The sequence below is a fragment of the Nycticebus coucang genome, chromosome 3 (assembly GCF_027406575.1).
Source record: "Nycticebus coucang isolate mNycCou1 chromosome 3, mNycCou1.pri, whole genome shotgun sequence".
NCBI classification, from domain to species: domain Eukaryota; kingdom Metazoa; phylum Chordata; class Mammalia; order Primates; family Lorisidae; genus Nycticebus; species Nycticebus coucang.
The window spans coordinates 56,239,909-56,252,324 of NC_069782.1; the positions used below are offsets into that span (position 1 = coordinate 56,239,909).

Below are 12,416 nucleotides of genomic sequence, written 5' to 3' on the forward strand. Positions count from 1 at the left end.
GTAAAGTCTCCATCTTTTGTTAAGGCTGCATAGTATTCCATGGTGTACGTGTACCACAATTTATTAATTCATTCATGGGTTGATGGGCACTTTACTTCTTTTATGTTTACACGAATGGAGCTGGAATCTATTCTCCTTTGTAAAGTATCTCAAGAATGGAAGAAGAAGTATTCAATGTACTCAGTACTTTTATGAAACCAATTTATATTTACTCACACTTTCTTATGAAAGATAGATATTTAAACATTATTTTTAATTAACTTTTGTTTGAGACAGAGTCTAGCTACGTGGCCTAGGCTCCTGGGCTCCAGCAATTCTCCTGCCTCAGCCTCCTAAGTCGTTGGGACGATAGGTACCTGCCATTGGGCCTGGCTCTGTTTAAATTATTTTTAATGTACCCCAGGTATGACATAGCTGTGGCCACCAACCTAGGCATCAAGTTGGGATGAGCAAAGCACTGTCCCTGTGCTCTGCTCCTAACTGATATAATACTCTAGCAGGGGGGCAGTGGTTACTGGTTTCTGTAGGGCCACAGGGGAGCTGTGGTGTCTTAGCAATCTGTCTTATCTCTGTAGAACTTTGACTCCTCAATTTGGAGAACAGTCAGGGGTGGAAGTCCAAAGTAATTATCAGACTCTTTTCTAACTGCTGAACTTGCCAGATACTAAGCCAAGAAACTAGCTCAGAATTAGTAGCTGGCCCTGTGACAGTCTCCCTCTGGGTAGAAACAACTCCCTCCCATGTGGAGACAGTTCCATGGAGAGTGGTGGCTTATCCCTTTGGGCAGCTCTGCTAGCTTCAGTTGGTCTGCTAAGCTGAGCTCAGTCCGCTGTGGGGTGTCTGTCTCAGGACCTGAGATCTGGGCTCCACTGCAGAGCTGGTGACCATTGATGATGGGTGATGTGTGTGTGTCTGTTTGTTGAAGGCTTCTCACATTTTCTTTTCTTTTTTTGTGGAATCTCAAGTGCTACCAACTCGAGCACCTTTGAGCGCCTTCTTTCTTCTCTGGATCTCTGCTTTCTTGTTTAAATTTAGCATGAAGAAATCAGACATTTACAGAGTCTGAGCTGTGATGTACTCTCGTCCTTGGCCATGTCCTGTGGTACCTGGGAGTGAGTCCAAGGTCCCAGGTCTTGCAGCAGCACCAGGACATTATGTTTCCTCCACCCCCAACCCCAACACTTTTTAATCAATTAACTTTGGAAATGTTTGGCAGTCAGTATACTAGATCTTTTTGGAGGAGTTTTTAAAAGTTCATCCTTTTGTTCAATATAGACAAAAGAGATGAAAAAGAGTTACCTTCATCCTGTGTTCATTTGGTGTATTTACTTTAGATATTTAAAAAATTATATTTTCCTGATTATTAAAATACAGTATGTTTAGGAAAGTAAAAAGAAGAAATTAAATGAAAATTAAATTAAAATCCTCTCTAATGTCACCAGAAACCACTGCTAAACTTCTAAAATTGTGATCATACTGCAGCCATAGGTCCTTTTATCCCCATTCACTGTATTTGTCAACTTTTCTCATGTCATGAAAAATACTTTGAGGATTTAAATTTTGTATAGCTACTTTGACTAGTTTTATATTATGGATGAGATGCTTAGTTTTCAGTTGTTAAATTAATTAAACACTGCAATGATAAGCCTGTTTGTACATAAAGCTTCCTGTGAAATGTTGATTATTTAGTTACTTTTATTATGACTATTTTTTTAGAGACAGAGTCTGACTCTGTCAGCCAGGTCAGCAGGCAGTTGCGCCATCATGGCTCAATATAACTTCAAACTCCTGGGCCCGAGACATCCTCCTGCCTCAGCCTCCCAGATAGATGGGACTACAGGCAGATGCCACCAGGCCCTGCTTATTTAAAATTTTTTTTCATAGAGATGGGGGCTGGTCTTGAGCTCTTCACCTCAAGGAATCCTCCCACCTCAGCCTGTCAAAGTGTTAGGATTACAGGTGTGAGCCACTGGACCACTTTAAAAATAAGTATTTAAGAAGTAAAATTTCTGGATCAGGCTGGCACCCGTAGCACAATTGTTACTATATGTGGGGCCAGCCACATACACCGAGGCTGGCAGGTTTGAACCCCGCCCAGGCCTGCTAAACAACAATGACAACTCCAACAAAAAATAGTCAGGCATTGTGGTGGGCGCCTGTAGTCCCAGCTAGTTAAGAGGCTGAGGCAAGAGAATCACTTAAGCCCAAGAGTTTGGGGTTGCTGAGAGTTGTGACGCTACAGCACTCTACTGAGGGCGACATAGTGAGACTCTGCCTCAAAAAAAAAAAAAAAGAAAGAAAAATTTCTGGATCAAAGGTTTTGAGAATTAAGGTTTTTGATGCATATTACTAAATTGCCTTCTCAGAAGAATGTACCAAATATCTCATACAGTTAGTATTGTCATCTGATTATAGTGAAACATGGAATTTAATATTAAAGTAGAATTTCTGTGATTGCTAATGCAGACGAATATTTTAAAATATATTTATTGGTCTTTATTTATTAGGCCTATGTCCTCTACACATATTTCTGTTGGCTTGTTTTTCTCTCATTAATTATAAGAGTATACTGTTGATGAAGAACACATCCTTTTAGCTCCATATGTTGCAAATATTTTTCTCTGTTGGTTGCTAGTCATTTAACTGTTTTATTATTGTGTGATATCTATAGTGTGAGATATAGAACATAATTTTTTTTCTGTAGAAATCTATTTAAATGACTATAAATCATTCATTCTCTTTTAATGAATTTTTCTTTTATGCTTATAAATGTTTGCCTATCCCCAAATCAATTAGCTTAGTAGTTTTCTAAATTTCATTTAGTATTATCTAAATTTTTTTTGTATTTTATAAATGTAATAGCAAGAAGATGTAAATTCTACTAATAATAAATCAAAAAACTTAAGAAAAATTTATGATGAATACATGTTAATGAGTTAATATGACTGATAATGAATTCTCATAAATCGAAAATCAGCAACAGTGGTCTGAAGTTTGTGCTTGCTGGGAAATGGCCTTTTATCTCAGAAAATGTGGGGGCATGGGGATTGCTATGAAACTGCATCTGCCAGGCAGAAGTTCAGTGATCCCGTCTTCAGAACATTCATTTCCTTCCTTATATAACTGATTCCAGAAGTTTCTGAATCTTTGGCTACTTTACAAACTTGACGTTATCTCATTAAACCTATTGGCATCTTCATGCCTATCATATATACCCTGGTATACTGACAACTACACAGCAGATCAGTTGTTGAAATGAGCAACGGATAATTCCCATTACAATAGAATCACCATTCACAACATGCCTTGGTCAAAGTTCTCTTTCTCTCAAGAAACTGTATTTCAGAGAGAATAAAAATGAGAAACTTGGTTTTCCCCAGGAGCTATTTCTCTCTAAAATTTTATGCCTTATCAAAGCATCTCACATTGGTTCTATCTGATTCTTCTTTGTCCTCTTCTTCAGAGGACTATCATCAGGAATTGCACAAAAAAGCCCTAAAATAAAAAAGAGTTTATATCAACAAAATCTAGTATGTAGTTAACTTACAACCTACTATTCTCCATTCATTATTTGCTAAAAATGTTACTACAGAGATGTCTCTAATCATTGCAGCTATTTGGTTGAGAGATATAATTATCCCAATTTAGAAACTAGAAAACTGAGGCTCGAAGTGCTTAATAATATTCTCAAATATCTCCTAGTTATTTACCTACAAGCCTAAAATATTTACCCCCAACAAATCTATATGACTATTGCTACAGAGTCTCCAAAATGCTCTTAACAATATTTAATGAATCTTTGCACAACAGCATATTGTCTGGTCCTTGATTATTCTGACCTCTTTCAGGCCTAAGATCTCTTTGACTTCATGGGCAGATGCTCAGGACACCACTGTCACCTTATCCTGGCAGCTCAAGAAGAAAAATGAACGAAAAGGCTCCAGAGAGGAGAGAGGAATGTACATATAAATGAGGCATCATTTCCAACATCGAAAAACTGGATTTCTTCCATCTCAACATCCGGGAAGATTTCCACACACTGAGGTCCAGGGCTTGCAGGAATCCTACTTTCTGGGATGCAGTTGGCACGGATTTCTCCTGCCTTCATGCTGATGTTCCAGAGGCCATGCACAGAGCATAAATTGCTCTTCTTTCTGTCAACTGACTCCTTGCAGACACCCAGAGACCACTCCTTTACCTCTCCCTCTTCCACCTCCCAGTAATGTCAGCCAGTGGAGAAGCTGAGTGTACCCAGGACACAGGCCAGGTGGGTGAATCTCCTTGGATCTTCCACCATATCCTGATGGCTCTTTGCAGGCTGGATACTCCTTAGATCCTTGGAAACAACAAGGAGGGAGGTGGTGGTGGCTGCATCCAGGCTTGTATCTTCCCGGAACCCCTAGAGCTCACTGCTCACATGCATCGTGTGCTATAGGAGGGGCCAGCACTGTTTGAGGAGAAGGGTCAGTGTTCTCATCTGCTATTCTTTTTTCTTTTTTTTTTTTTTTATCTCAAACACATTTATTCTTAAAATGAGAAGCTCATAAAGGTTATATAGAGGAGGGTGAAATATTTACAGTGAAAAATCATGGATGCTAGCCAAACCTCACAGACGGTCACGTCAGAGTTACTCCGATAGTAACTTTCAGTGGGGAACACCACCTGTGTTAAAACCAACTGCACTCTCTTGACATCTCTCAGCGGGTGTCTCAATAATAGAAGCAAATGCTCTGGGAATCCTGTCCCTATGATCTTACAGAATGGATGTATGCACACATGAAAACAAATATATTACAGCAAAACAATCCACATCTATTTATTTAAAGAAGAATCCTTTTGACTTCAAAGGAAATTAAAACAGCAAGACAAAAATAGGCAAGAAGATAGATTGCTATTTCTGTGAGCCAGGTACTGAATTCTTGCACTGAGAATTGAGAATCCTAGTGTCAGTCCTCACTTCAAACATCACATCAAAAAAGTGTGGCAGAAAAATGAGTCACCTTCAATATGCAGGATGTGAGTTGTCTACACTGACAACACTGTCAAAGATACAAGAGTATACAAAGAGCAATGCCAGTGCACAGAGGCCTTCTTATGAGGCCATTCAGGTATTTTGGTTAAGTAACTACAGTTTTCTTGTCTAATCAAGGCATTTGCAAAGAGCCGTGTGTGACACGACAATGGAGTCCCTGTGTGTTGTTAACCACTGATGATGTCATGGTTTTTGTTAGCAGGATTCTGTGCTCAGAACCCAAGTGTGATGTCTTGATCACAAAGTCACTTATAATATCAGGATTGCAAAGTTAGATATGCTTAAAGCTTCTCCACATCATGACTTTTGGTAGATCACATTTGAACAGAAAGGCTTCACTTAAGATCTTGATTCTTTGGAGTTACAATTCATCTTCACCAAGTACCACTCAATACCCTTAAAGGTCATTCGGCTCTTCTCCACAAGTATACACAGAATGCATCTTTTCCCCCTCTACAAATTGCTTCTCCAGGATAGAACCATGAAACAAATTTAAAAACATAAAATAACCTTATATTTTCTCACTAACAATTGAGTATCAGACGTCCTGCTCCTACTCTGACTTGAGCTTCAGAGCCCTTTGTGTACACATTTCACACATTCCTCAGACCATTAACACAGCTTTCCATCACCAGCAGCTGTCCTTCCTTAACTTTTCTTCGCCCAATCTGAAAGCTCACGAATTGAGAAGGAAGGAGGAAGGGCACTGGAAAGATATTGCCTTTATTCAAATAGCTCTGAGGATGTTCCTTGATCCTCCAAAGCAAAATCGCCAGCAGCATCTCTGTTGACCCCAACACGAAGTCCTCAAGGGCTTTCTTTTCTGTAACCAAGTCTCAAAAGCTCAAATCTAAACCTACTCATGGAAAGTAGCAAAAACTTCCTAATATTGAGCAATACAGACCTAGAATTGCATGGGGAATATAACAGGTCAAGACCAACCGCTAGGTTGCTTAATTCATTTGTAAGAGCCCACTAGCCAGCCTTAGACTGTGAAAGACTGGTGACTCTTAACTCCGCCTCAGGGGATGCCTGGTGGAATGTGCAGGCCTGGAGTGCCAGCTGTATCTGCACCCCATCAGGGTTCCACTGTGCATAGATAATTCTATAATTCTGGCCCTCATTGTTGTCCCAGAAGACTTGCCCATTAACATGGTTAAGAAATGCAAAACTTGATTTTCTCCTCAGTTGGAATGACGGGGGTAAGTCAACGGCAAATGGGTCACTATCTGAGCCATCATATACATTTTTCATGTAGACACAGTCCACATTGGTTTAGCTTTTCCAACTATCAAAGGTGATACGGATCTGAACCTTCTTCTCAAAGCTCACATTTTTTACTTTCATAGTCCCTCTTACTGTTTGCTCTTGCAAAGAGCAGTTCTCCAGACAGATAAAGTTCTTCTAAAAGTAGTTCTGGAAACTTAAGTAATTACTTGAAGACTGAGGGAAATCTAAAATCAAGTTTTTCTCCTTGTGGAGCTTTAAGCCTGAGGAGATATTGTTAATGTTGAAAATATCAAACTGGAGATTCCACGCCAGTTCTTCTGAGAGGTCAGAGAAGACGTGGATGGTGGTGAGAGACCCGTGGAGTCAACAAACACAGCCCACTTCTTGGCTCAGTTGTGTGAGTGCTTCTAGTTGTTCTGCAATTTGGCTTCCTGCTTTAGGTTGAGACATGATTTCAGAGGCTTTAATTTAGTCACAAAATGCCTTCACTGAAAGTTGTCATAAAGGCCCAAGAAACTCTTCAGAGGTGGTGAATGAGTCAAACAAAGCCTCATGGCCACATCCATTGGCATGACTGAACTTGTCAAAGGACATGGATCTAAAACCTGAATCATTCTGGTGCAACGCATGAGGCCGAGAGGTGGTGGCAGACGGTGAGAGCCAGCACTGCTACCTGCCCAAGTTCACACCCGGCTTGGCTCCAGGGCATCCCACTTGGGTGGTGGCTGGAGAAGATTCCTCAAATGCCGTTCTTCCACGGGAGGTTTCTCTGTTGATCCTTAGCACATGGAGAAGATCAGTTTCAAAGCCTCCCTTTCTGATGTCCAAGTTAGGATGCAATCAAAGCAGAACATGTGTCCACAAGAGAAAGAGATGGAGTTAGTGAAGAAATCGAGGCAAACTGAGCAGGCTATATCACAAAATCCCAAGACCAGAGTTGTTGGCATGGATGTGGAGAAAAGGGAACACTTCTACACTGCCGGTTGGAACGCAAATTAATACAATCCTTTTGGAAAGATGTTTGGAGAACACTTAGAGATCTAAAAATAGATCTGCTATTCAATCCTATAATTCCTCTACTAGGCTTATACCCAGAAGAACAAAAATCACATCATAACAAAGATATTTGTACCAGAATGTTTATTGCAGCCCAATTCATAATAGCTAAGTCATGGAAAAAGCCCAAGTGCCCATTGATCCACGAGTGGATTAATAAACTGTGGTATATGTACACCATGGAATGTTATGCAGTCTTAAAGAAAGATGGAGACTTTAACTCTTTTATGTTTACATGGATGGAGCTGGAACATATTTTTCTTAGTAACGTATCTCAAGACTGGAAGAAAAAGTACCCAATGTACACAGCCCTACTATGAAACTAATTTATGGCTTTCACATGAAAGCTATAACCCAGTTATAACCCAGGAATAGGAGGAAGCGGGAAAGAGAGGGGCAGGAGGGGGGAGGTGGTTGGAGGAAGGGTGATTGGTAGGATTATACCTGTGGTGCATCTTACAAGGGTATATGTGAAACTTAGTAAATGTAGAATGTAAATGTTTTAACACAATAACTAAGAAAATGCCAGGAAGTCTATGTTAACCAGTGTGATGAAAATGTGTCAAACGGTCTATAAAACCAGTGTATGGTGCCCCATGATCACATTAATGTACAAAGCTATGATTTAATAAAAAAAAAAAAAAGAAAAGAAAGAAAGAAAGTGACCTTGACTTGGAGATTCCAGTGGAGATCTTGAACATCCCAAAGCTGCAGCTCTTTGGTTTCTGGCCTGGTTGCCTCTCTGTTGTCTTAATTTTAACACTGAAATGCATTTGGAATTCATGTTGTGATGCCACAATCTAAGATGGTTTATTTTTCAAAATGATTAACCTATTAGTTATTGTCTAAACTTTTTCTTTCTTTTCCTCATTGGTTTGTAATGTCACTTCTTAAACCAGAAGTGAGCCACTTCTGAAACATTCAAAAAAAAAAAATATCCTAAAGTGTTAGGCCAGCTTCTTGTAGAGATTTTTGTCCTGTACTTCTGATGTTCTTGCTCCATTCCTCACTCGACTAATTATAACAGCCTGGAAATATGTTTTCCTATTTGGTAGCAGAAGTAATTTTCATCACTCTTCTTAGCCATTCCCAAACATTTATTCTAAAAGAGGGATTTTGCAACCATTAAGATTTCCTTCTGTACTTTTTATAAACGTTGATCAGATTATATTCTTTTCATAGTTGTTCCTTGCTTTTTTCAAATAGTGTTCTTGTAATAATCTTTTCCATATTATTAAAGTATCTTAAACATCAAAAAAGAAAAAAAAAAGGAACACATGAGACCATGGTCAGGCCCTGACAGTTAACAGTTACCTACTCTTAAAACAAACAAACAAACAAACAAAAAAAAACAGTTACCTATCCTTTTTTACTTAACCTAAGTCTCAGATTTTTCATCTGAAAAACAAGGAAAAAAATAATAGCACCATCAACAATGATTAAAAGCAGCAACACAGGTACAGGGCTGAGTCTGGTGCCAGCAGCAGCTGGTAGTAAGTGCTCAGTAAATGAGATCTAGTGGTTTTTGTTTTTAAGTCTGTTTTTGTGGTAAATCACATTTGTTGATTTGCGTATGTTGAACCATCCTTGCATCCCTGGGATGAAACCTCTTCATCATGGTGGACTATCTTTTTAATGTGCTGTTGAATTTGTTTTGCTGGCATATCATTAAGGATTTTCACATCCATGTTCATTAGGGATATTGGTCTATCGTTTACTTTTTTTGTTGTGTCCTTTCTTGACTTTGTTATCAGGATGATACTGGCTTTATAGAATGAGTTGAGTCCCTCCTTTGAAAATTTATGGAACAATTTCAGTAAGGTATGTCTAGCAGAACTCATCTATGAATGTGTCTGTTCCTAGGGGATTTTTGTCTTGAGAGATTTTTATTACTGTTTCAATCTTTCTAGTAATTATTGATCTTTTCAGGATTTCTATTGTTTCTTAATTCAAGCTTGGGAGTTTGCATGGCTCCAAAAATTTATCCACTTCCTCTAGATTTTGTAGTTTATTTGTGTAGAGGTTTTCATAGTAGTTTTGGATGATATTTTACAGCTGTGGTATCAGTTGTCTCCTTTTTCATTTCTGATTAAGCTTATTCTGTTTCTCTCTTTAAAGAACCAATTTTTAGTTTCAGTGACATTTTGTATTGTTTTTGGGTTTCCATTTCATTTAGTTTCTGCTCTGATCTTTGTTATTTCTTTATTTTTCTGCTAGCTTTGTGTTTGCTTTGTTCTTCTTTTTCTAATTGCTCAAGGTGTGACATTAGGCTGTTAATTTATGATCTTTCTTCCTAATGTAAGCGTTTTTCTTTTTTTGAGACAGAGCTTCAAGCTGTCACCCTGGGTAGAGTGCTGTGGCATCACAGCTCACAGCAACCTCCAACTCCTGGGCTCAAGCAATCAATTCTCCTGCCCCTGCCTCTCAAGTAGCTGGAACTACAGGCACCTGCCACAATGCCTGGCTATTTTTTTGGTTGCAGCGTCATTTTTGTTTGGTGGGACAGGGCTGGATTTGAATCCTTCAGTTCAGGTGTATGTGGCTGGCGCCTTAGCCGCTTGAGCCACAGGCGCTGAGCCAATGTAAGCTTTTAGGGCAATGAACTTCCCTTTAGCACTGTTTTTATATATCCCAGAGACTGTTGAAGCTTGTGTTGCCTTAGTCATTACATTTTTCAAAATTTAATTTCCTTCTTGATTTTGTCATTGACCCAAGAAATGTTCAGCAGCAGTTTGTTTAATTTGTATGAAATTGTTTCATTGGCGTATTCCTCTTAGAGTTGATTTCTAGTTTTATTCCACTGTGGTCCGAGAAGATGTGATACGATTTAAATTTTTCTAAATTTGCTGAGACTTGTTTTAGGGCCAAACATATGCTTTATCTTGGACTATATCACTTGTACTGATAAGAAAAATGTATTTTCTACAGTTTGGGGGTAGAATATATCTGTTAGCACCATTTATTCTAGGATCCAATTTAAATCCAGTATTTTTTTTTTTTAAATTTCTGTCTCCATGATCTGTCTAGTTCTATCAGCGGAGTGTTGAAGTTCTTGGCTATTGCAATGTTGCTATATATTTCTTTCCTTACATCTATCTTTTTGAATATTTTTTATGAATCTGGGAGCTCCTGAGTTTTATATATATATATACACACACACAGACACACACATATATAGAATTGTTATTTCTTCTTGTTAAATCAATCTTTTTATTACTATATACTGACAACCATTTTTACCTAATTTATCTGATAAAGGCAGTCCCCAAGTTATAAACATACAACTTACATATAACTTGCACTACAAATGGAGGCTATTACAATAAGTCCCTGAGTTACAAAACTCCATCTGATACGCAATTCACACTTACAAATGGTGGCTATTACAGTTAATAGGTAAATGTACCTTTTCTAACTTACGTACAAATTCAACTTAAAATAAACCTATCTAATTCATAACACAGGATCTGCCTATATGAGTATATACTCCTACTCTCTATTGGTTTCCATTTGCATGGAATACTTTTTCTACCCTGCACCTTAAGTCTATGAGAATCTTTTCAAGATAAGAGGATTTGTGGAGACAACATATATGTGGATGTATTTTTTTTAATCCATTCTGCAAATTCATATATTTTTACAGAGGCATTTGGATCACTTACATTCAATGTTATATTGATATATGAGACATCATCCTGGTTAGTTTTGCTTGTTACCTAGTCACTTTGTTTTCTCTCTTGTGTTAGTGTTTCCTAAGAGCTGTGATTTTTCACATGGGTGGGTACCATTGGTACTGAGCACATTTAAGCATTTTCTACAGGATAGTTCTAGTGTGACAATTTCCCTTAGTGTTTGCTTGTCCAAGGAAGAACTTATTTATTCTTCATTTATGAAACTTAAATTTACAGGTCACAAAAATCATGGGTGGGAGTTATGCTGTTTAAAAAGACTAAAATCTTGGCACAGTAACTGCGAGAATGCCAGGAAGGCTATGTTAACCAGTGTGATGAAAGTGTGTCAGTCTGTGAAGCTAGTGAATGATGCCCCATGATCATATCAATGTACACAGCTATGATTTAATTTATTTATAAAAAAATAAAAAATAAATAAAAAGACTAAAAGTGGAACTTCAAATAGGTTTTCCATGCTCTTTGCTTTGTCATGTTCTCCCTAAGACCACCTATGATTCTTATATTTTTTTGCTTTTTTTTTAGACAGAATCTCATTATGTCACCCTTGATAGAGTGCTGTGGCATCACAGCTCACAGCAACCTCAAACTCTTGGGCTTAAGCAATTCTTTTGCCTTAGCCTTCCAAGTAGCTGGGACTACAGGCACCCCCCACAATGCCTGGCTATTTTTTTGTTGCAGTTGTCATTGTTATTTAGCTGGCCTGGGCTGGGTTCGAACTTGCCAGCCTTGGTGCATATGGCTTGCACCATAACCACTGTGCTAGGGGCACTGAGCCTGTTTGCTTTTTTGTTGTTGTTATTGAGACAGAGTCTCACTTTCTCACCTCCGTAGAGTGCCGTGACATGTCTCACAATAACCTCTAACTCTCAAGCAATTGAGCTGCATGAGGACTAGCCCACACCTACACATGAACATCCTCCATCAGCTGCTTAGACTTTGGCAGCTAAGGTCTAAGGGTGAGAGTGTTTACGTGCCAGTGGTGGTGGACAAGGTCGTGTTATTCCAAGTTCCCAGGCTCAAGCGATTCTCTTGCCTCAGCCTCTTGAGTAGCTGGGATTACAGGCACCTGCCCCAACACCCTGCTATTTTTTTTTTTTAAATTAAATTATATCTGTGTACATTACTGCATTTATGGGGTACAATGTGCTGATTTTATATACAATTTGGAAGAGACAGGGTCTCACTGTTGCTGAGGCTGGTCTCAAACTGTGAGCTCAGGTGATCCACCTGCCTCAGCCTTCCAGAGTGTTGGGATTACAGGCAGGAACCACTGTGCCAAGCCTTTTTGTTTGCTTTATACGACTGTTTTCTCAGAGAGATTGCGAATTTATCTTTATTCTTTTTCTTCATTTTTGACTGACTGACTTAATTTAAAATACTTTTGTCTTCAAGCTCTGAAATTCTTT

At 38.7% G+C, this 12,416-nt stretch overlaps 1 protein-coding gene across 1 annotated transcript; it reads right to left on the reverse strand.

The window, feature by feature from the left end:
• Positions 1-3,913: 3,913 nt before the first annotated feature.
• On the reverse strand, positions 3,914-9,006 carry LOC128580936 (ret finger protein-like 4B). Its single transcript, XM_053583418.1, is given in 3 exon segments — positions 3,914-4,429; positions 7,072-7,172; positions 8,901-9,006. Coding segments are annotated over 3 exon segments (723 nt in total).
• Between the last annotated feature and the right edge of the window lie 3,410 nt (positions 9,007-12,416).